The sequence below is a fragment of the Plecotus auritus genome (assembly GCF_963455305.1).
Source record: "Plecotus auritus genome assembly, chromosome: 1".
Classification (NCBI taxonomy): domain Eukaryota; kingdom Metazoa; phylum Chordata; class Mammalia; order Chiroptera; family Vespertilionidae; genus Plecotus; species Plecotus auritus.
In genome coordinates, this window is record NC_137770.1 from 140829374 (window position 1) to 140854707 (window position 25334).

The 25334-nt window shown below is 40.1% G+C and overlaps 1 protein-coding gene across 1 annotated transcript in view; it reads right to left on the bottom strand.

The window, feature by feature from the left end:
* The window catches only part of GPR158 (G protein-coupled receptor 158), a 442546-nt gene extending 417864 nt beyond the window's left edge, over positions 1-24682 (bottom strand). Inside the window, exon 1 of the mRNA XM_080654328.1 lies at positions 20917-24682. Within this exon, the coding sequence (XP_080510454.1) occupies positions 20917-21836 (920 nt within the window). The 5' untranslated portion in view covers positions 21837-24682. The remainder of the gene's footprint in view (positions 1-20916) is intronic.
* Positions 24683-25334: the final 652 nt, after the last annotated feature.

Here is a 25334-nt window from a genome sequence, read left to right on the forward strand (position 1 = left end):
GCACTTACAGGTATGATAAAGAATGATAGTTTTGAAAATCTGGCTCAGTAAATGAATAAAAATAATAACTGGATCTCTATCCAATACCATGTACAACTCCAGATGTTAAAGACCTGACTGTGAGAGTTAAACCATTAAAGTTAGTGGTATATAACATATTATTTTTGTGCCCTTGCTGGTATGGCTCAGTTGGTTGAAGTACACCAAAAAGTGGCAGGTTTGATTACTAGTCAGGGAACATACGCAGGTTTCAGGTTCGATCCCTAGTCAGGTGTGTGTGGGAGGCAACCAATCAATGTTTCTCTCTCTCCTCTCTCTCTCTCTTTCTTTCTCTCTCTCTCTTTTTATCTCTCTCTCCATCTCTCTCTCTTTCTCTCTTTTTATCTCTCTCTCTGACCCCCCCAATCCTTCTCTAAAAAAAATAAAAATAAATAAAGGAGAATATTTTTGTGACAAGGTATTGAAAAATTTCTTAAACCCAAAAGTATAAGGCAAATTTTTAATTAAATAAATAAAATACCCTTTTCAAGGGAAGTGATTGTGGACAAAGTTAACTGAAAGGTGACAAGTTGGGTGATATTACAATGTCTAAAATTGATAAGGAAATACTATCTAGAATACACCAGGATCTCTTGCAATGCTATAGAAATATAGGAATCGTATTAGGAAATGGACAAAGGTTATTAACAAGTAAACACATCAAACTTACAAGCACATGAAGAGATGCTTACATTTATTAGTATAGACAAATGCAAATTAAAACAACAGTTAGATATCACTGTACAGTAATCCCCCTTATGCACAGTTTCACTTTCTGTGGTTTCAGTTACCCACGGTCAGCCATGGTCTGAAAATATTAAAAGGAAAATTTCAGAAATAGTTCATCAGTTTTAAATTGTATGTCATTCTGAGTAGTGTAATGAAATCTTGTGCCATCCTGCTCCCTCCTTCCCAGGACGTGAAGCATTCCTTTGTCCAGCGTATCCATGCAGCATATGCTCCCGGCCTATTAGTCACTTAGTAGCCGTCTCAGTTATCAGATTGGCTGGCGCAGTATTGCAGTGCTTCTATTCAAGTCCCCTTATTTTACTTCATTATGTCTCCCTTCCTCTCATCACATAGGCATGTTATCCTCTCACATCATCACAAGAAAGGTGAGGACTATACAATAAGATACTTGGAGAGAGAGACCACATCCACATAACTTACAGTACACTCGATTGTTATAATTGTTCTGTTTTATTATTAGTTATTGTTGTTAATCTCTTACTGTGCCTATTTATAAATTAAACTATCACAGGTATGTATGTATGTATGTATATATGCATGTATGTATAGGATAAAACAGAATATATAGGGTTTGGTCCTATCTGCAATTTCAGGCATCCACTGGGGGAATATATTCCTCTAAGACAGTGGTCGGCAAACTGCGGTTCACGAGGCACATGCGGCTTTTTGGCCCCTTGAGTGTGGCTCTTCCACAAAATACCACGTGCGGGCGCGCATGTACAGTGCGATTGAAATTTCGTGGCCCATGCGCAGAAGTCGGTTTTCGGCTCTCAAAAGAAATTTCAATCATTGTACTGTTGATATTTGGCTCTGTTGACTAATGAGTTTGCCGACCACTGCCCTAAGATAAGAGGAGACTACTACACATTCATTAAACTGGCAAAAAATGTGAAAGCCATATAATGCCAAGTGTTGATAGGAAAATGAGGCTATAGAAGCCCTTATGCTTTGCTGGTGGGTATGTAGACTGATACAGCCTGTCTAGAGAGCAATCTTTCAATATCTCATAAAATTATATTTACTCCTCCCTATAACCCAGAAATCCTGCTCTAGGGTTTATCTTTCAAAGAAATCCTCGCTCAAGTCCATAAAGGAGGATATAAGCTTGGCCCAGTGTTATTGTAATGGCCGGGAATTGAAGACAATCTGGGTACCCATCTGGGACTGGGCAGTTTCTACACCTATGCAGCAGTAGAATACTTAGAGCAATAGAGAAGTTGCCTGGCTGTATAGGTAGCAACATGCAAAGATGTTTAAAATATACTTGTGAAAATAAAAACTGAGCAAAATAATGAAATATATAGCAATTATATAATTAAAATTGTTTGCACACAACATGAACATGAGATGGGATCAAGGAAAAGAAAAGAGACTTTTTTTAAGGGGAGAAAGAGTGATTTCCTTTCTGTTACCGTCTAACTGTAAAAAAGTCTAGATTCCTGTTTCAGTGACTTAAGTCATCTTCGGGTAACTTCCTCACTTGGGGACTCTCATCCTCAGAAAACATTGTTCACAACAGCACCCAGTATCTCTATCATTTAGCTCAAGCTCATCACTTGAAGTGCAAAAGAGCCAAGAACACAGTCCAATCCCCTCTAGAACATCTAGAAGAATTTGACAACAGTCTGTTGTAAAACAAGAAAATGTTCTCCTCCCCCTCACTATTTTGCAGCAGACATGTCCAGAGAAGCTTGCCAAAACTTTGCATAGTGACAAACGTCTTCCATCTGTCTGGCTTCTTGTTCTTGGAAGGACTTTTGGAATTCGGGTCACACCTTCCTTGGGAAGATCTGTAAATTTTGTGTGAGAAAAAAATAACTCAAGTTTGATTTTTTTTTTTAAGATTCAATAAATATATAATGAAGCAAGGTCAATCAGAAGGGACATGTACAAATACAATCTTTGTATTTTGGGGCCCCTGAAGGTAATACTTTTTTCAAAGTTAAGTGCAGCACATCTTACAAAAATTACTAGGGGTTAGATACAGCTGTGGGCAAACTACAGCCCGCGGGCTGGATCCGGCCCGTTCGGCTGTTCTATCCGGCCCGCGGAGCCGAAAGAGCGGAGGGTTCTCTTATTCTCCCCTCCGCTCCTTTACTTTGAATTTATATTAGTTCACACAAACACTCTATCCATGCTTTTGTTACGGCCCTCCGGTCCAGTTTAAGAACCCATTGTGGCCCTCAAGTCAAAAAGTTTGCCCACCCCTGGTTAGAATTTGATCATAAATGCCTGTTTTCCTCAAAAATATTTTTTGAGTCTGCTGCTTTTGCAGAGGTAGCAGACTTCATGCCTATCTCATTTTGTGGTTTTCCTTCACTGGAATAATTCTGAAGTACATTTTATTTAAATTTTAAATAACAAGAGGATATTTTAGCAAACACATCTCAGTGTTCCTTATATCACGTCTTTGAATATGAGCTTTTCTGAATGGGATGAGACAATCCCTTGTCAGGGAACCCAATACAAAGAGATCACCTATATTGACTCATCTTATTCAAATAACAATCCTATAAAAGAGGAAGTACTTTTCTAATTTTATTGAGGAAGAAAATAAGGTTCAGGAAAGTTATCTAATATGTCCTAAGTCATAAATTTTTTAATTGCTAAGGAAGAAAAAGTAATAAAGTATAGTTTGTCCGCCAACATAAACGTCTAATATGAATACCATAATCTATTTTAAAATATATAATAATCTCATGCTTTGAGTTTCTTGATGATTTAATTAAACATGCCATTTGTGTTAGTATTCAGCTATAATATCTAAGGGAAAATGTACCTTTTGTTAAATCTCAAATTCTTAAATTTCTCTCTCTTTTTTTTTTCTGTTGGCTTATTCATATAGTTCTTCATGTCAGGTTATCCAGCTGATAATCTGCAGTTATTTAAAAATTCTAAATGACTTTTTTCTAGGTGCTAATATTTTATACAATAAAACCAAGTCAGGTGTACATAGTAATTTTTCAGAGAAAGATATATAGCTTGTGCCAGTGGACACTTCTGATCCAAAAATAATAATAAATAAGGCCATAAAGTAAATAAAACATGTTCCCAGTTGAAATTTAAAATAAGGAGCTTTAGCCCTGACCAGTGTGGCTCAGTTGGTTGGAGCATCGTCCCATACACCAAAAGGTGGCAGGTTTGCCGAAACCGGTTTGGCTCAGTGGATAGAGCGTCGGCCTGCGGACTGAAGGGTCCCGGGTTCGATTCCGGTGAAGGGCATGTACCTTGGTTGCAGGCACATCCCTAGTGGGAGGTGTGCAGGAGGCAGCTGATCGATGTTTCTCTCTCATCGATGTTTCTAGCTCTCTATTCCCTCTCCCTTCCTCTCTGTAAAATATCAATAAAATATATTTAAAAAATAAATAAATAAATAAAGGTGGCAGGTTTGATTCCTAGTCAGGGCACATACCCGTTATGGGTTCTATCCCCAGTCAGAGCATGTGTGGAGGCAACCAATCCATGTTTCTCTCTCACATGAATGTTTCTCTCTTTCTTTCTCTTCCTCTCTCTAAAAATTAATAAAAACTTTTAAGAAAGTTTAAAATAAGGAGCTTTAGTTAGATATCCAAGATGTGAACTAAATGTAGCTTCATTTGTATGCTTTGAACCCTAGGTTTTAAGTTATTTATTAGGTGCTCATTATGTGTCAAACGTTATGCTAAATTCCCTTAAAAAATTATCATTGAAACTATATGTGACTGATATTATCATCCCCAATTTATACCGTAACAATATATGGTCAATATCATTCTCCCTAAATAATAATTAAGAAATGTTTGGCACAAAGAGGTGAAATGATTTGCCTAAGGACACACACTGAATAAGCAAAATAGTTGAATATGATGTCCATCTCAGAGGTGTAAGGGTAAGAAGACTGGTCAAAAGATCTGAGTGCGAGTTCTTATTCAAGTTGGTGAGTTAAGCATATGTATCTCTACCTCTTTGTACACATTCAACTGTAATAGCTGTAAATAAGTACAAGAGGGAATGAATGAGGAGAAAGAGCTGACCAAATATTTGACACAATTCTCTAGGATCATACTAATGATAAGCCAGGGTAGTAGTAGCTAACCCCAGAACACACCAGGAGAAGGTGGGGGCAGAGGTGGAAACTACTCCTCCAGTAGAGGTGGTGGTGAATTGAAGGACTTCTATGCAGTTACCAGAGTTGGCATACCCTCTCCTTGTGTGCAGTGATTGCATTTATTCCCAAGCTAAAAACAAGAGCTGTTCTGTAAAGACATTGAAAAACATGCCTGAGAAGAGCTAAAACTTCTAGAACAGTTATTAGTTCTCATAGAGTAAAGGTCTAGGATGGGCTACAGATTGCCAACTTTCTTCTCGGGCATCAAAAGTGAATGAAGCTTAACAGTCAAGAGAGAGTCTACTGAGGATCGAGGCCTCCACCTCTGTCACAGAATGATTGCCGTCTAGCTATATAAATTAACCTATCCCTCTAATCATAAATTGATGAGTTAAGGATCACACTGGAATGAACTGATAGTATGAAGGAGAAGAACCTATATGAATAAGCAAAATAACTGAATCTGGAACAAACAGCAATAATTCAGGGATCCGATGATAATTTAATAGATGTTTTTATTATATTCTCAAAAAAATGAGAACATTAACAAAAAATTTAAGAAAATTAACAAACAGTTGTGAAAAGGAAATAATTAGAGCAAGAAAGAGATCATGGAAATTAAAAGGGATTGACAAATGAAAACTAATTTAATTTTTATAAAGGAAGAAGAAAATCTCCTGGAAGGTAAAGTAAAAAAAAGAGAGAGAAAGATGGAAAATTCTAAAAAAGTTAAGAAATATAGAGATCAGTCTAGAAAGCCAAATATCTAACTGTAAGAGTTCCAGGAAGAGAAAATGGATAGGAGGAAATAATTATAAGCAGTCATAAAAGGAAATTTCTGAGTGGAGAAATCTGAAAGGGCCAACTAAGTGGTAAGGTTGATGAATAAAAAGAATTGCATCTGAGCACATCATGAATATTCAAAACTTCAACAAAAAAGAAAATATATCTTAAAAGTTTCCATGAAGAGAAAAGATTAGCTACAAAGATATAATAAATCAAGTTAACATCAATCTTTTTACCAGCAAAATGAATGCTAACAACAATATAACGTCTTTAAAATTCTGAAGGCAAAATGACTTTGAACCCATAATTCTATATTCTGACAAACAATCATGCATGAAGACAAAGACATTTTCAGACTTTGGAAGACTTAAAATTTTACCTTCCACAGATCCTTTCCAAAAATGTATTTAAAATTGTGCTCTAGGGAGTGAAAAAAAAAAGAATTCTAGAAATAAGAGGACCTGCATCTAACACATAGTTGGATCTAAAATTTCAAAAATTGGAAAATAGTTTTATGACAAATATTCTGCAGAAGACATAAAGCAACTTGTACAAATTGTGGGTATCCAAGAAGAATGTTATCAATAAAAATATAACTATTCTTTGACAAATGGAAAGATGAAGATGATCCTAGAAATAGGCAAAACATATGGTCCCTTTTTGTTTCTCTTACAAGAAAAAGAAAGGCAATTGGCAACTGCAAGGAGGGGAAATATTTGAGAAGTCTCAATGCAGACATGCATGACCTGAGGTTGCATCGTTTTGAGAAAATAACTGATCCAAGAAAAAGGAGAGATAATCCTATTAGACCTTGAAATTTTGAATGTTCTGAAAATGGCACAGAATCAGTTATTCAAGTTTCAATTCTTAGAGGCAACTAATGGACAAAGCATAGAAGTTTCTTGTTTTTCTTTTTACTATAGTGGCAGAATATAAATGTTATCATCTTTAGTTATCTAAAAATATTGGAATAGAGAACAGGAGTAGGAGAGCAAAGAAAGAAAAGAATGGAATATAATATTTAAAATTTATGGATGCAAAAATCAAGGTAACCAATAGAAAAAATCCTATATATTAAAAGGGTAATATGTAAATTGACCCTAAGGGCGGAACGACTGGTCGCTATGATGCGCACTGACCACCAGGGGGCAAATGCTCAACGCAGGAGCTGCCCCCTGGAGGTCATTGTGCTCCCACAGGGGGAGCACTGCTCAGCCAGAAGCCCTGAGCCAGACTCATGGCTGGCGAGCGCAGTGGCGGTGACGGAAGCCTCTCCCACCTCCTTAGCTACTGCCGGCTTAGGCTCTAAGTCATCAGTTGGACATCCCCTGAGGGCTCCTGGACTGCGAGAGGGTGCAGGCCGGGCTGAGGGACCCCCCCCCCACTCTCCCCAAGTGCATGAATTTCATGCACTGGGCCTCTGGTATAATTAATAAACAATGGAGAGAGTAGAGAAAAGAAAAATGAACTAAAAAGAAGCTAAATTCCACACTTATCAGATTGGAGAAACTAATGGTGATTTTATTTCCTAAAACCCATAATCCTATCTTCCTGTTGTTAATATGCTTCATTAGAGATATGTTTCTGCCTGTACTTGTTTTCCTGTCATGCAAAGACTGCCTCCTCCAAATTAATGTCCCAAATGTTCATGGTCTTGCTTCTGGCTCTTCTGATCTGACTTCTGTGCCTTGTGCCTCTTGCTGGCAGTTCTTCAGACAACCCCTGACCTCGACATCTTAGACCTCACCATCTTAGACCTCACCATAAAAGACAACAAAGAGTGTGTCAGAGAATGCCAAATGATAGGACCTGCCAGCCCTCAGCTTGAGAGAAGTCAAGGACCTGCAGGATGTCATCCTAGGCAAGCTGGGGGGAGAGGGGGAGAAGGTTTTGCCCTTGAGTTTATCTGCTGTGCCTTTCCCCTTATTCTCCTGCACTCTGTGTCTGGAAAGTGGTTCACTTTACAAGTTTAAGTCAGGGAGCAAGAAAAACATCCAACTGATTTTTGCAAGAAATTCTGGGTTTTCTATCTCTACCTCTTTTACCTTTCAAATATTCCAGTTAACCTCTTCATATTTGAGAGAATGGAACAACTAGAAATAGCTTATTCTTTGACTGCAATCTCATCAGAGAAACCGGGGGAGTCCAGGCAGGAAGGCCAAGGCTGAAAGGAGGAAAGATAAATAGGCAGACAAAATAAAACAAGAACTTTATAATAAAATTATCCAAGCAGGAAAAAAATGAAAATACATCCACAATTTACATATTATTACAGGGGTAGAAAATTTTTAAGCACTTAACATGTTTCTATATTACCACAACATTTTAACCATTTATTGAACACCTTCTGTATACCTGACTCTCATCTTCTGCCTTATCACCCACCTCTCACTACATTCCAACAACACTGACTTTCTTCTATTCTTAGAGCACTTAAAAGCTCATTCCTATCTCAAGGCCTTTGTTCTTTTCTATTTTCTATTTGAAACATGATTACCTCAGTTTGTTCCATGGCTGTGTCCTTCTTATCCTTTATTTCATAACTTAAAGTCACTTTTTCAGAGAGGTCTGAAGCCCACCCTACTTCTCAGCCATTCTCTACCACATTATCTTATATATCTACTTATAGCACTTGTTTCTATCAAACCTTATTTCTTACTAGAGGCCCAGAGCATGAAATTTGTGTAGCGGGGGGGTCCCTCAGACCGGCCTGCACCCTCTCCAATCCAGGATCAGGCCTAAACTGGCAGTTGGACATCTCTCTTGCAATCTGTGACTGCTGGCTCCTAACCGCTCACCTGCCTGCCAGCCTGATCCCCCTAACTGCTCTCCCCTGCCAGCCAGATCCCCCTAACTGCTCTCCCCTGCTGGCCTGATCCCCCTAACTGCTCTCCCCTGACAGCCTGATCACCCCTAACCACCTCTGCCTTGGCCCCACCACCATGGCTTTGTCCAGAAAGACGTCTAGAAGGTCGTCCGGAAGTCATCCAGTCTAATTAGCATATTACCCTTTTATTAGTATAGATATCTATTTTGCTTGTTTATTATCTATCTTCCTCCCAGAGCACACACACAAAAAAAATCCATGAAGACAAGGATTTTGTCTGTCATTTTTCAGTATTACATCCCCAGCACCATATATAATCTATAATTTTTTTAAATAGTGCATTTTAGACATTATGCTAAGCTCTTTACATGTATAAGCTTGTTTACTCTTTATGACAATGTACTCTACACCCTTTGCAGACAAGGAAATTGAGCCATAGGGGGAGTTAAATAACTTGCCCAGTGTCACACAGTAAGTGAAAGTGGACGCTCATGGATTGAAATCTAAATTTATAATCCCAAACCTTTTCTCTCTTCCATACTACCTCCTTGAAATTTGCAAGGCACTGAGTATGGGATTTCATAAAATGTGGTCCTTGCACTTGAGACATGTAGACCTGATTGGGGACATGGGACCCTATATAATAAAAGGCTAATATGCAAATTGTCCCCTTGACCGAGAGTTCTACCAGTTCAACCAGGAGTTTGACCAAGAGGCGGGGCCAGCCAGCCAATGGCCCATGGCCCCTCCCCCCAGCTGGCCCCACCCAATCGGCCCTGATTGGGGTGGGCCAGCCGGACCCCACCTGTGCAGGAATTCGTGCAAGGAGCCTCTAGTGTTTTCATAAAGAGACAAATAATAATAAGAGGCAGCCACTCCAATGAATGCTCCTATCTTAAAGGTGAGGAAACACAGAAGAACCCAAAATAAAGTGACTCACCATTCCAAGGTAGAGTGCCTGTGATCTCCCTGCCTTCATAAAGAACCTGCTAGTCGTTCTACCCCTACCAATAGGATTATTCACGATATTGAAATACTTCAGCTATCCAGAACGACCTGCAGCTGAAGTTGCTAAGTATTTACAGTGTTTAATTTTTATTCTTAAAATCTTGTAAAATAAATTAAAAGTACTTCAAATACTGTTTACTTTTTCCCAAGTTTGTGTTTAAGCTGCTTCTAAATTACAAAGACTTTATCTTTAATAAGACTGTTGAACCCATACCTTGGATTATTTCATTCACACGGTCTGGGGAGGGCCTGGGTATATACTATCAGATTTTTCTAGTGAGCTGATGCACAGCCAGATTTGGGACCAGTGAATAAAGAATATAAATTATCATTTACTTGGTGACTCAGAATCATTTTATTTGTGCCTGTTTATAAACTGCCAATTCATTGCAGCCATAGCTAGTATAAATAATGGTCACCATATCCCTGGGTCTCAATTTCCTCACCTGTAAAAGCAAAAATAAATTGGACTATATGATCTCTAAAATCCTGTTTACTTCTAAAATTCTAATTCTCCAAAAAGGAGCTTTCCCAGAATGTTGAGTAAAAAAACATGGCTTCTTTCAAAAATGCCATCAGCCCCAATGTATATACACATATACACACACATTTTTCTCTCCAAAATAAATACTTTAATGGGAAACCTGAAATATAAAACATGTAACCATAGAAGTAGTAAAACCATGTTAGCAACAGATTCTGCAAATAATTTTGCCAGTTCTTTTTGAGCCTTGATGACATATAAATTTAAATTACTAGTATTTAACATTCCATTGATCCATGAAAAATTTCCAGTTCACATTCTGTTTTTTTTTCAGGTTCTATATGTGCATTAATCTTATGTTCCAAAAAAACAAGTATATAAATAAATGAATAAATAAATAAATAGAAATGTGATTTGGCAAACTTATACACACACACGTACACTCACATACACATACATATAGAATCCTTGAAATAAAGATAGCAGAATAGAACAGAATAGAACAATTATATGTGTCCCCTCTACTCCAGCAACTTTTGACCATAGGCATTTTTGCCCTCTTGAAGATGTTTGGCAATGTTAGTAGACATTTTTGATTGGCACATTGGGCAGGGAGGTTGCTACTGGCATCTAGTGGGTAGAGGCCAGGGGTGCTGCTAAACATCTTACAATGAACGATGCAGACCACACAATAAAAGATTGCCTGGCCCAAACTGTCAGTGGTGCTGAGGTTGAGAAACACTATTTGACACAGCGGTCTGAAGGATCAAACAAGGGGAAAACCAACTCTTTATTCCCTTCCAGGCAGCTAACTAGAAAAGAGAAAGAAAAAAACTCTCACCTCCACGATTCCACATAAATCTCATTAACCAAAACCAATTACATGGCTATACCATAAAGTTTTATTTCCACCCTGACACTTCCAAGCACTTTAGAAGGAAAGACAGAGCTATTCCTTTCTATATTTGATCTACAAGTAGTCTTTTACTCGCACTGTCCTAGGCATTTTCCCACAGAGTGAGTGAAATGCTTTGCCACTTGGTGTGGGAAAGATTTTGATAATCCTTACCTCACCTATTCTGAAGATGAAAGTTTCTGAAGCTTTGCTGGACCAATATTTTATATATTTCACATACATTAAAATGAAAACATGGCCCAAACCAGGAGGTCATGGTTCAATTCCCAGTCAGGGCACATGCCCGGTTGTGAGCTCAAACCGCCCCCAGAGGGGGTTTGCATCATTGATGTTTCTATCTCTCCCTTTCTCTTCCTTCCTCTCTCTGAAATCAATAAAAACATTAAAAAATGTGGTTACATGTTTTAGTATAGCTTGTCTTTCTAAGGAAAATTATGAAGATAAGTAACAATCTAATTCATATACAGCAGGAAGGTCTAGATTTTATTTCCATATATGCATACAGTATTTTGCTGCACCTTGATAACTTATAGAGGATAAACGAACTTTATAGTTGGAGAGACCTTGAAATTTATTCTCTCATTTCCTAATACCATAGTTAATCAAATATAAAATTTCATTAATGAAAAGAAACACTATTTTATTGTGTACCACTGAAAAGAAATGTATATCAATTGAAAATGACATGCCTTCAATCATAAGACATCGCAATTTGAGTGACATCAAAATGTAAAAAAGGTGCATCTTAGAATTGAAAACAAAATGTATTATACTATATTATAATGCCTTTTCCTCTTTCTCAGATAAAAGCGATGTGTTACGTTATTCCATAAATATGTTAAAAGGCACACACATCGCACAGAACACATGAATGGTGAAAAAAGTAGCTTAAAGAAATAAACCAAAACCTTAGGTAATTTTAAGGTTCCTTTCAAGTTATAGATACATTAAGTAGTTTTCTGACTAGACAGAATTTTTTTTAAATCTATTATATAGTTTTTCTATTGGGAAAATTATAGTTATAGTTTTTAATAGGGGGATGTTGTGACAGATAACTAGTTATCTAATTATAGTTTTTAAATGGGGGAACATTACAACAGATATTATAATGAATAAATATTAACTGGATCTCAATTAATTAGAAGTATTAGTTAACTATGAGAGAGAGACTTCCTTTGACAAAAAGGGAGGTAATAGTATTTTTTTTAGGAAAAATGATTTGAAGGTCAAATAACATTTAATTCTGTGTTTTTTTATACATCTTACCTATAATGAAGGTAATGAAGCTACAGTTGACCCTTGAACAACATGGGGGTAGGGGTCATGACCACGCCCCCAACTCCATGCAGTAGAAAATCTGCATATAACTTTTGACTCCCCCAAAACTTACCTATTAATAGCCACTGTTGACCAGAAGCCTTACTTATAACCTAAACAGTTGATTAACACATTTTTAAAATATGTTCTTACTGATTTTTTATAGAGATAGGAAGAGGAGAAGGGGAGAGAGGAAGAGAAACATTAATGTGAGAAACACTGATCAGCTGCCTCCAGCATGCCCCCTATGGGGGATCAAGCCCACAACCCTGGGCATGTGCCCTAATCAGGAATTGAACTGGTGACCTTTTGGTGCCCACACTCAACCAACTGAGTCACACCAGCCAAAGCAACACATCTTTTGTATGTTTTATGTAATATATATATATTTTATGCACCGGGCCTCTATATACATACACACACACTAGAGGCCCGGTGCATGAAATTCATGCATGGGTAGGGCCCCTAGGCCTGGCCGGCAATCAGGGCCAATTGGGGCCTTCCTTCCTTGGCTGTTGGCTGCTGGCCGGGGCCTTCCTTTGTTCTGTGCCACCCCCTGGTGGTCAGCACACATCATAGTGAGTGGTCAAACTCCTGGTCAGCCAAACTCCCAAGGGGACAATTTGAATATTAGCCTTTTATTATATAGGAGATATATATATACATATAGTGTTTGTCCACTTATAAAAAAATTATAAGGAAGAGAAAAACATTTACAGTATTTATTGAAAAAAATATGTGTATAAGTGGAACATGAAGTTCAAATCCGTGTTGTTCAAAGGTCAACTGTAGATGTATCCTGTGATTGCTTTGAAGCACTATAATATCCTTTGCGGGGAAAATCCAGTCTTGGTTCCTATACTAAGTTTGGCATTGTAGAAAAGGTGTGTGAGGTGGAGTGACTTAAAAATGACTTTTAGCCAAAAGGATTAATCCTTTCCTAAATTGAAAAGGCATTTCATAGAACAGCTTATCCAGCTAAACATTTTTATAGGTCAAATTTTTCCCTGTACGAAGAAAAACTGAGATGCATAAATGCCCAGCCAAAGCAGAAATGACATATAAACATGTTTGTTTGTTTTTACTAGAAGCTGAAAAGCAAATAAGGCTATAGACCAGTAAAACCAACCCCAATACATATGCCATAGCTGTGCTGGGCAAGAAGCTTAATAATGCTGTTGGCTACAAACTCTCCCCACAAACAATGGACTGCCTATTTGACATAATGGCCATCAAGCTGCCAACATTATCAAAATCTCAAGGTACTGTTTTATTAGTTTAGCTGTGAATACCAATTCAGAATTGAAAAGAGAAAACAAACAAAGCCCTAATGATTCTGTACCAACCAAGTGAAAATAAATCAACAACGCATTTCTTGGCATCTCGATATCTATAATAATAAAAGCATAATATGCTAATTAGACCAGACATCCTTCAGGACGACCTTCCAGATGAAGCTGGGGCTGCGAGGGAAACCCGAGTCCCTGTTGCCAGAGGGAAGCCGGTGCTGGCAGCCAGGGGAAGGAAGGCCTACTCTTGCATGAATGTCATGCATCGGGCCTCTAGTGTTGCAACATAATAAAAAACACAGTGCATGTTGGAAAAGAGTAGCCTTAAAATCCTGGACAAGGAGCAACAGACTGCTGCCTTTCTGAAGTTGAAAGTAAAATTTAAGTTAGCCAGCAGCTGAGGCTATAAAATCAGTCCAGTGAGGGTACCCATTCTCTCTCCATACGGTAGGCATACACTCTTGTTATTTTTTTTAGCAGTCTTGGAAAGCCCATATCTGCTCCCAAATGCTTGTTCTAGAAAATGGCAAGTAAGGTTGTACCACTGCTGCACCACAATAAATACCCCTTTTGAAATTTTAAGGACAATTACAGAGGGAAATTGAAACAGGTTGTTATTAAGAGTAATTAAGGTGCTCCAAAATGCCTAAATATTGATTATCCTGCAGGAAATAACACAGGTATACCGAGGCCCTTTCTTTGGAAACCTGTGATACAGCAGTATGTTGACTTTAAGTAATTTAGGGGATCTTTTAAGATCTGGAAACTCAGATCATGCTTATTTTTATTTTGAAATGGAGTTCTCATTTCAATGTGTGCGCATATGTGTGTTTGTGTGTGTTTACTTAACTCAGTGTTCATTGAGAAGGCTTTCTGTAAATATTCTATGAATAAATGACCATGGTAAAGTCAAACTCAGTACATATATAAACGAACTGCATTTAAATGAGCATATATTAATGAATCTCAGCATTATAATCAAACAAAACTTAAAAATTAAAGTGACATATTTGATGATGTGCATAATCATAGACTTTCAGGATTATAAGGAGCCCTACAGGTCACCTAGTCCAACCCCCTCAACTTACAGATGAAGAAATTGAGGATTAAAAGGCAATTGCTGGCCATAGTAACACCATAAGTAAAGGATGTGGCCTAGGCTAGTGCCAACATTTGTTTCTAAGGCCATTATTTCCACCAGGATCCACAATCATTACAAGCCTTCACAATTATTAAGGATGAAACTAAACCATCATTCTAATATATAAAAACCCAGGGTCCATAACATCCAAAATGACCAAAGGCTCAATCAACCATAAGTCAGTCACTGCGGGCATGGCAACCCAGCATTGACTGCCAAGGGGGCTGTGGATCAGGCCTGGAGAGAAGCCCGAAGAGAGAGGCAGGGTCTGATCTGCAGCCTCCGTGGCAGCTGTTGATCAGCCATTGCCTCTCTCTTTTTCTCCAGGCTTTGCCAACAGCCACGCCTCTGTTTCCCTCTGGACCTCCGCAGGGGCTGCTGATGAGCCCCACCTCTCTGATAGGCCCAGAGATAGGCCTGGAGACACTGGCTGGCATAGAAACCGACCAATCAGAACCAAATCTGGGTGAACAGTGAGGATCCAATGGCTGCCTAGGAGGCAGAGCTTTTGACACTGACTGGCATAGAAACTGACTAATCAGAACCAAATTGCCCAGCAGGGGAGGGCAGTTAGGGGTGATCAGGCAGGCAGAGGCAGTTGGGGGTGATCAGGCAGGCAAGCAGGTGAGCAGTTAGGAGCTAGGGGTCCCAGATTGTGAGAGGGATGTCTGACTGCCAGTTTAGGCCCGATCCCACAAGCAGTTGGACATTCCCCAAAGGGTCCCCGATTGGAGAGGGTGCAGGCTGGGCAGAGGGAATACCCCCTCCGTGCACGAATTTCATGCACCAGGCCACTAATTTAAATTATAAATTACTATAAATATAGCTAAACTAAAAACATTTATGTTCACCTGAATACAATATTTGAGAAGACAGAAACTACAATGCAGTATATTTACTGAACTTCCTATGTGATGACAAGTCTTCATTTAGTTTGTAAAAAGTTGCAAAGGAGATACAGTTTACTATTCAATTTAGAGATATGAAATAATTGAGACTCAAAAGCCTCAATAGCAGAAGTTATCTGAAAACACATTGATCTACCACACAGCTAAAATCTCTGTGATGTCCCTATAATAACCTCTTCATCACTGCCATGACCTATAAGAGAGACATAGGAAATATTTGGCCTAGAGCAATATGGTCATTTCTTTTATATTGTGCAAATTGCCCTATTTTGTTGAAAGCAGATATCTGTACTGGAATCACTGATGGAGTGTGTGGGTGTATGTGTGTAAAGGAGATAAAGTGACCCCCTTAGGAATCAGCAAATCAGTGACACCAGTGTTCATTCTGTTGTGATCATTCTTCCATTGCCCTATTGCCTTTTTACCAAGCAGCAGGTCTGACATTTGTTTAGTTTCCTCTTCCTCAACATATTTTTCCCCTATCAATATCAGTTCCCCAGGTACTGTGCTTATGTGTATCACCTGTTCCAAAGCTTACTTGTTGGCCATTTGGATAGGCCAATTAAGAATTCACAGAACAAAGAGGTATAAAGGTATCTGGATATAACCAAGTTCATTCCCACATTTTAATTATGTAGAAAGATTTCCAGACAGGTAATACAGCCAGTCAGAGACAAAACTGGGACTTGAGGCAAAATGCTGACTTAAGTATAATGTTTTTCTCACTATACAACAAATTTGCTTTTATGATTTGCCTAAAAAAGAATGTGTATATCGCCTGTTTAGGCCAAATATATTAATTGTTTCAAGCCATTACCATATTATATTTTTAATAATAAGATGAAAACAAAATTGCTAAGACATAGCAGCATAGGGTAGTAGAAAGACAATACAAGCTTCATAGCTAAGTAGATCTAAATTTTATTTAGGCTCCTGAATTTACTAGCTATGTTACCTTGGTCAGGTTGCTCAACTTTTTTTTAAAATATATATTTTTATTGATTTCAGAGAGGAAGGGAGAGGGAGAGATAGAAACATCAACGATGAGAATCATTGATTGAGTGCCTCCTGCACACCCCACATCCTGGTTCATAGGTCAATACTCAACCACTGAGCCAGGCTGGTCAGGCAGGTTGCTCAACTTTTCTGAAGTTTAACTACCAAAGAGTACTAAGAATTAAATGTACTGGTATATATAAAGCACCAAACATATAACAGGTGCTCAATATATAATGGTTTCCATTGTTTCCAAACTACCAGTAAAGAACTGTGCCACTCTGGCAAATTCCTTTAGCCCTTTGGGTTTCCATTTCTTCCACTCTAAAACGAGATAAGCCCCAGCCAGTTTGGTTCAATGGATAGAGCATCAGCCTGCGGACTGAAGGGTCCCGGATTTGATTCCGATCAAGGGCACATGCCCAGGTTGCAGGCTCGATCCCCAGTTGGGGCATGCAGGAGGCAGCCAATCAATGATTCTCTCTCATCATTGATGTTTCTATCTTTCTTCTTCTCCCTCCCTCTCTGAAATCAATAAAAATATATTTTAAAAAATAAAATGAGATGAAAAAAAAAATAAAAACACAAGTGAATTCCAAAGAACCTTTCAGTTCATCAATAAATAATTCCCAAAGATTCCTTCACATTAATTTAAATTCAACAAACACTTAAGTACCTTATACCCATCCTAGGCACTGAACAGTTCCAACTACCACAGGAAAAGTATCTATGATTTCAGCAGAATGGGACCAACTGCATAGTATTTTGTTACACAAAAAAGATTTCTATGCAAAACAAACACTTAACTTTAAGGAAAACTCTACAATGGACACCAGAAACCTAATGTAATAAATAAAAATAATTTAGAATATAACTTAAATTATTACTCTGTTGTTGTTTTTTTGGCTAGGATTGAAGATGAGAACTAAAATGTTTATACTATTGACTGTAACAAAAGACTCAAGAGACATTTAGTTAGAGCAACTAGTAGCATTTTTGAAAAGAAAGAAATTAACAATAAATTTCTCTTCCCATGTGAGTCTCACATTAAATTTTAAAACTTATGATACTGTGTCATTCTGAAACAGAGAGGAATAAAACCTCTGAGAGGTGTTTTACAGTGATAAGCATTAATAAAGAAGGTCGTTGACCGTGTTCTAACATTGCTTTTGAATTTCGTGTTTTGGATTTACACTCTCTAAAAATAAAATATAATATAATTTAAATGATTGAATCTGGGAAAATATTAACTGATCTTAAATGAAAATTTTAAATGTGAAGTTTTTCCTCCTGTTCTCTTCCATAAGGAAGTCACTATTAATGGATTTTTTCCTTACAGATAAGGTTTTTTATAAATAACTCTACAGGCTCAAAGGTATTTAAAATCATGAGTAGAGCTCCTAATTATGACTTCCCAAAAATTCATTTCAGGTTTACATTGTTACCATAACTGTACAATATTATTTACCTGTATTTTAGAATATTAGAGTACACATCTTAGGTGATAATATGTTATCAACAAAAAAACCTTTGCTTTTTGTGAGTATGAAAAAACAAAAATGGCCCATTTAAATATTTTTTCAAATGTGTGAAATAATGTACATTTTCCTTAATAGTTAACAGCTATGTTATATGGGTTAATTTTTTTCCTAAAAGATGATAGAGTAAACTATGTCCCCCAACATACTTTGTGTGCCAAGGTCCAGAGAGCCAAAACAAATATGAGTAAGATATACACATATCAGTCTTAGTGTGGACCAGAGGCAGAAGGCCTGGATTCTGTTTGTTTGTTACTACGTGAGTTTTGGACATGGCACTTCACCTTTCTGGTTCTGTGTCTTCATCTATGAAACAACAGAAGGCACCATCTGATGATCTCTTTAAGGTTTCTTCAGTTCCCATAATTAACATCTGTGTGTATCCTCAATACAGCATTTGAGAAGCAGCGGACATGGGGCAAAAGCACTCACATGAGAGCACTTATTCTGCCCTTCATGCATGCTGCCAGGACAAGCCAGCTTCTGTAGAAAGCCAGACACTAAATAGCCTGGCTTCATGCCTTGGCTAAAGAACCCATCGATGACTATGAAAGCACTTAAGGAGGCTTCACAAGAGGAAACTATTTTCTGAATGCACTCCAAAATATAGGTAGGAGGCATGTAGTCCTCACAGCCTCAGACCCTTTGGGTCCTCAGCCTTTTATCTTGGCTGGCAGAGGCACTGAGTTCATTTAGGTAACCTATGCTTTCTGAGCCTTAAGAGAAATAATTCTGAAAATGAATGCTCTCATTACCAGTCTCATGTCTATGCTTAAAAATACACATATTTTTATGCAGCAACTATATTACATGTAGCAATCCTAGGACACCTTCAAAAGACAGTATTTAACAAGTATGTAACCACTGGCTCTACTACTTAACTTCTTAAAAATAAGTTTAATTTCCCTGTGCTTCAGGTTATCTTTCTGTAAAATAGAGAAACTAATAAAACCTAACTCATAGGGTTGTTGTGTGGATTAATTAAGATGATATAAGTAAAGCAGTTAGCACAGAGCCTGACATAAAGTAAATGTTGAAGGAAGGAGGGAGGGAAGAAAAATGGAAGGGAGGGAGGGAGGGAGGGAGGGAGGGAGAGAGAGAGATTGGTTGACTGATCCTGGGATCTGGGACCCCCTTTTCAAGTTTATCTGAAGGTCACAAACCATTTGTGGGCAGTGAATGGCATCTGCTGAGCTTTCCTATTCTGAGCAAACAATATGGCAAAGATTCAAAGCATGGATCAGCTTTTACTAAATAGGATCCTGCAGAAGTCAGGAAGAAATGAGATTATCCTGAAAGTAGGAAAGAGTTACTCTGGTTTTAAGACAAGATCTTTCAAAGAGATAGAAAACACACACACACACACACACACACACACACACACACCTAATATGGTCATACAGAATCAAAGGGGGTTGTTGTTTTTATTTATGCCTTCTCAAGTGTTGCCAGCATTAAAAGCTACAGAATTTTATAACTGCCGGCTCCCTAGAGACCATCTAGTTCAACTTCCTGACTTGATAAATAAGTAGCTGAGGCCCAGAAAGTTTAAGTATCTTACTTGACGTCATTCAGCAGTAAATGACAGTACCAAGACAAAAAAGCTTTCTGACTCCCCTATTTGCCAACCCAGTACTCAGCCTGGTATATTTCACCCAGTCAGTATCATGCCCTTGTTGCGCCAAACAAAGCATTAGGACACACACACACACACACACACACACACACACACACACACACCACCACCACCACCACCACCAGCACCACCCGTTCCAGAGCCTCACATTGTGGGATTTTGGGAGGATCCTGGTCAATCTGTGGCCCTCTGGAATTTCTGCTCTCTCTGTTCCTTCCTCACATCAACTCTTAAGAGCTACTTCTAGAAGTTTCTCACCTCAAAGATCAGGCTCTTCCCAGGGCAGAAGTTACCACCTGTTAATTTGCAAATTCTCATCTTCCCACAAATGCTATACCCTGAGGCAGAGAATACATAATAAGTCCCCTCCTTCCCTGAGTGAGTTCAGTCAGAAGAATCCCTCCCTCCCTCCCTAAAATAACTCATCCAGGTTCCTTTATGAAATTCAGGAGAATGTGAAGGGCAGGAGAACTTTTAGGTATGCCTGACACAGAGAATGGGAGAGAGGGGATCAAGGAAGGGGGTGTGGACTGCGGGGAGAAAGGAAATGGGGAGAAGGAACTGACCAAATTGCAAAGTCTGGATCCTGAAGACAGCTGAGCTGTTGCAACTGACTCACTGCTGAGGGAACAGAACTGCCAAGGGGGTTGCGCTGTCTTAATTACAATAGACCTGTGCCCTAAAGGACACACATAGGAAGCAAGCAAAGCTACCCTGAAGTGGCAGAAATGAGGAACTCTCTCTCCTCTGGGTCCCTTTTCTCTCACATCCGGTGCTGGCCATTGGGTGCCTGGTGGGCACAAGGGAGCTCCCCAAGTTCCCCCAGGTTCCACAGCATCACCCCTGACTGGGAGCTCACAGCCGCTCTCTGCTCTCCCAAGAATTGAAGAAAAGGGTGGGACATCAAAGGTTTTCCTCAGCTCTACCCGCGCTCTCGCCACTCCCCAGTCCCTAGCGCCTTGCAGGGAAACTGATCTGAGAGAAGCTTTCGCTGAGTGTCTGAAGCTGACCAACGTGGGGGGCCGCTTTTAGTCTCCAAGCACAGGAGCCCGCGTGGGGTGTCGCTCAGCCTCAGTCTCTGCTGTGAGGGCGGGAGGCGTAAGTGTCACATCCAAGTGTTCCTTCCCCACACGCGCACCCACCCACGAAACTGGAAGGAAGGATTTGCTTTGGCATCTTTTTATCCCTCCTTACCTGAATTCCGGGACCAAGTTAGGCTGCAACCCGTAGAAAGCAGCGGAGAGAGTGACCAGCCATCCGGGCTTGTAACTCCCATTCTCGCACTCCAGATAAGGCGGCGACCACTTGACAGGGCTCTTGTCCCCTCCAAGCCCGTCTCTGCGCCGCCAGCTATGGCCCAGGCCCCGGGGGCCCTGATTGGAGCCCCGCCGTTGTACATGGGTCCGCCACTTGCGCCGGAGGCCGTGGAACCACTCGGTCTCCAGCGTGGCGTTGGCCAGGTGGTGAGCCGAGGAGGACAGGTCCTGAAGCAGAATCCGGCTCTCCTCTCGCGTGGCCTGGAGGAAGACCTGCGGGGTGGACGCGGACGCGGACGCGGACGCGGACAGCGACTGGGTGCTGAAGGTGATGGCCGCCCGGCAGATGCTGGGCTCGCCCTCCAGGAGACTCCGCACGAGTGCCTGGTACCACTCCAGGTCGTCCTGCAAGTTCTGCTCCCGCGACTTATTGCTTTGCAGCATCATGTTGAGGAAGTTGGTGGCGTGTGTCAGCGTGTCCAGTGCCCCGTGCAAAGAAGGATGGGAGCTGGCTAGAGCTGACGACTTCCCCGGCAGGCCCGCCAATTCATAGCGGCCGGAGCAGTTGGCTCGCTTCAGCTGGAGGGAGTCCCCCGTGTAGAGGTAAGAGGCCACGTCCATGGGCACCTCCTCGGAGAGTTTCTGCGCCAAGATGGTGCCGTCGGTGGAGCGGCTCCCGGGAGCCCAAGGGTCCGAGGCAGAGGCTCGAGACGGCTGCTGGGCGTGCTGCTTCGCCCTCAGGGTCCTCTCTCGAGGGAAACCCGGCCGTCCCGCAGGGTCCCGGCTGGCACCAGCAGCTCCCAGTCCCAGATGAGCGAGCAGGAAGCAGAAGAGTAAAGGATAAGCCATGGCTCCCATCTGCCTCTCTCTCAAAGAGGAGAGGAGGTAAGGGGAGGAGTCACTTTTTAAATTTTGGTAGTCAATTTATCAACAGTAAGACTTTGCCTAGGAGTCTTCCCCCTTCTCCAGATGGCACCCAGTCGAAAAGGACTTTAAAATAAGAATGTCTCGAAATTGGCCCACTGGCTAAGCTACCATCACAGGAAATCGAATCACCTGTGGCAACGCGGGCTGCAGCCGCTCCGCGGTGCGTCGGCTGGGGATTTACGCACCTCACAGCCTAGAGCCGAACAGGTTACCTCCCTTCTGGCTCCCGGCAGCTATAGTTAGCCTGCTTACGTCTTTCTGCTCGGCCGCTTCCACGGCCGTTCTCATCGAGGTGTGTTCAAGAGCTGGTGCTGCTGATGCTGCCGCCGCGGCCGCCGAAAACGCTGCTCCATCATCTCACCCGCGGCAGGTCGTTCCCGCCTCCAGGCTCGGCTCCTCCTCCCGGTTCGCTTAGCCCGAGGCGCGGAGCGCGCGCACACACAGACCGGTACTGCGAGCGCAGGAGCCAGTCTCGCAGAGCGAAGATTTCTTTTAAGACGATTGTCCTCTGGGGTCCAGAGGGCCAGGCAGCTGGTTAGTTGAAGCTTTAGGTTTGCCCACAAACCACACTCCTGCCTCTCCCTGCTGTCGGGAGGAAAGCTGTTTTAAAGAGGCAGCTTGGCCGCAACCAAACCCTTGTAGGGCGGCTTCAAGTCCTCCTGTTCCCTGTGTGGTCGACTCCTCTGTCAATCAGCCGACTGCTATTTGTTGGGAATGGGGCGGGAGCTGTCCAGTACTGAATCCGAGGCGGCACAGAGGAGGCGCTTGAGGAGGCGGTGGCGCGAGATGCAGCAGCGCTGAGTCCTTTCACCCACTCGCGTTCCCCGATGACTCTAAAAGCTGAGGGGGTGGGATGAGGTGGGCGGGAGGGTGGTGAGAGCAGAGCTTTTGTGGCTCAGAGCAAAGGAAACTTGAACGTACTGAGGAGGAGGGAGTTGGCGTCTTGCCTGCTCATTTCAATCAGCCTTTTCTTTTGCCTGAAAAAGAGGGAGAAAGGAGTTTTCATTTCTGACTTAAATCAGAGGGGAAGGACGTAGGATGGAGACGTGTGCTCCCCAGCATCTGCTCATTTTTGGCAAATCATCAAATCCTCCTTCTTGTTGCTTAAAGAAATGATTAAAACCTACTTGCAGAGGTCTTAGCTATAGAGAGTAATGGAGACATCTACTGGCTGAGTTTTAAGAAAAAAAATGTCAGATTTAAAGAACCTGTGCTTGAAAGGGCGCCAAGATGAAGGGAAGGGGTGAAGGTATGCAAGTGAAGATGTAGAAGAGAGAGAACCTGTGCAAGGGGCAGGACTTGATCTGTAAGAGAATAAGAAGGAGTCTCTGTTGAGTGAAAAGGGAAGTCATCCCTAGAGATTGTGAAGTCATTCCTGCAGATTGGGATATCCCAGCAGAAGAAAGAAGAGCTGAATAAGTATTCCAAGACTTCTCCCTAATTACTGGGAATTCCCTTAACAGTGTCTAATTGTTGTTGTGTTTTGTTTTTTTGAAGCTTTAAAAATGCCTTCTGACATTCTGAAAATACTAATTAGTACTAAAGATGTAGTGTTTTATGCACCTCCATTTTCCATATGCACCTCCATTTTCAATTTTTCAAATTCCCCAAGAAAGACAGATGAGAAATCCCAAATTCATTTCAAATCCCAACTAATAAGAATGTCACTTGTAGCATTTTAAAATATCACTGATTAGATTTACTTTATCATTTTATTTTATTCTCCCCATTGAGAAAATATCTAAGCACTGAAATGTAAGCTCCAAAGAGCAAAAGTCTGACTACATTGATCCCTGTAGTATCTTTTTGTTGTTGTTGTTGTTGTTGTTAATGCTCACCAGAGGATATTTTTTCCATTGATTTATTATTTTAGACAGAGTGGAAGGGAGGGGGAGAGACAGAGAGCAACATCAAGCCTGTAACTGGGGTACTTGTTCTTGACTGGAATCAAACCCGCAACTCTAACCACTGAGCAAACCAGCTAGGGTAATCACCGTAGTATCTTGAGCACCTAGAAAACAGAAATACCTGACATATAGCATGTTCTCACTAAATATTTGCTAAATAAATTAGTAAACCAGAAGATCATGATGATAAAGCTAATTATTTAAAAAATTATCTCCATACTTAAGATAAGAATTCTTCCTGATATGTCAATAATGAGTGCTTTTGGAATAAGACATAGCAACAAGTTTTCCAAATGGCAGTACGTAGTCTCCAAGTGAGTTTTTATAGCTATGCAAAGAATGGTTATTAAATTTGTATTTTTTTACAAATATATTTCATGTTCATATTCAACTTTTGTTTAAGCTTTGCTTTGTAGTGTATGCTCCTTTACTGAATAAAGGTCATCCAAGTTTAATGCTTTGCTATAGCACATGAAGTAATCATAACAGAAGAGAATTTCTGTTTAATTTATCAGAGTATACAATATGATTTTCCATCTATTTAACCATCTAAAGACTGAAGTGTATTTTTGTCATTAATCAATTTTAATGTATATAACTTATTAATAATTATTTAATTGCCCTTAAAAAGAAAGACATAATTTTACTAATAGGTCCTTCTATTAGAACTTAATGACACAGTGTAATTGAAAGACCTGGGTTCTGGTCTTCCCATTGTTTTAAGGAAGATATATGACCACTGACAAGACATTTAAAGTTTCTGTGTCTTGGGATACAAATTGTACCTGGGCTTCAAGATCTGGCATTAAAATAGTATGGAAATGGCATCTGAGCCACTCTCCAGGAGTGCCTGTCCTTCCCATGGTGCACATCTAGTAAAAAAAAAAAAAAAAAAAAGATGCTATGAGAAGCTCTTGAAAGTTTAGCATTCCCTTCAGTGGGTCACCTTCAGTCTAAATTTCCAAACAACTGAGGTGCACTACTTGGGTCTATTGCCCAATAGAAGTATAATGGGAGCCACAAATATAATTCATATGTATGTGTGTGTATATATATATATATATATATATATATATATATATATATATATAATCTTAAATTTTCCAGTAGTACCTTTAAAAAGTAAAAATAAAAAGGTGAAATTAATTTTAGTATGTTACTTAGTGCAATGTACCCAAAATATTTTCAATAAGAAAGCAATATAATAATTATTAATGATATTTTACATGTTTAATACTAAATTTTTCAAATCTAATGTGGATTTTATACTGACAGCACATGGCACTTCACACATTTCAAGTGCTCAATAACCATCTGTGGCCAGAGGCTACCAGAGAGGGCAAGCTGTAGAAGGTAGTACATTGTGGTCTAGAATGCTCCAGAAAGCTTAGGTCCACTCGAGATAAGGCACAATGTTTCAAGTTCTCTAGGAGGCCTGGTACATTGGAGTCAAGGTAACTGAGTAGATAGACCATTGCATGTCTATTAGTGTGCATCAATAAAGGAAATAATCAAAGAGAGA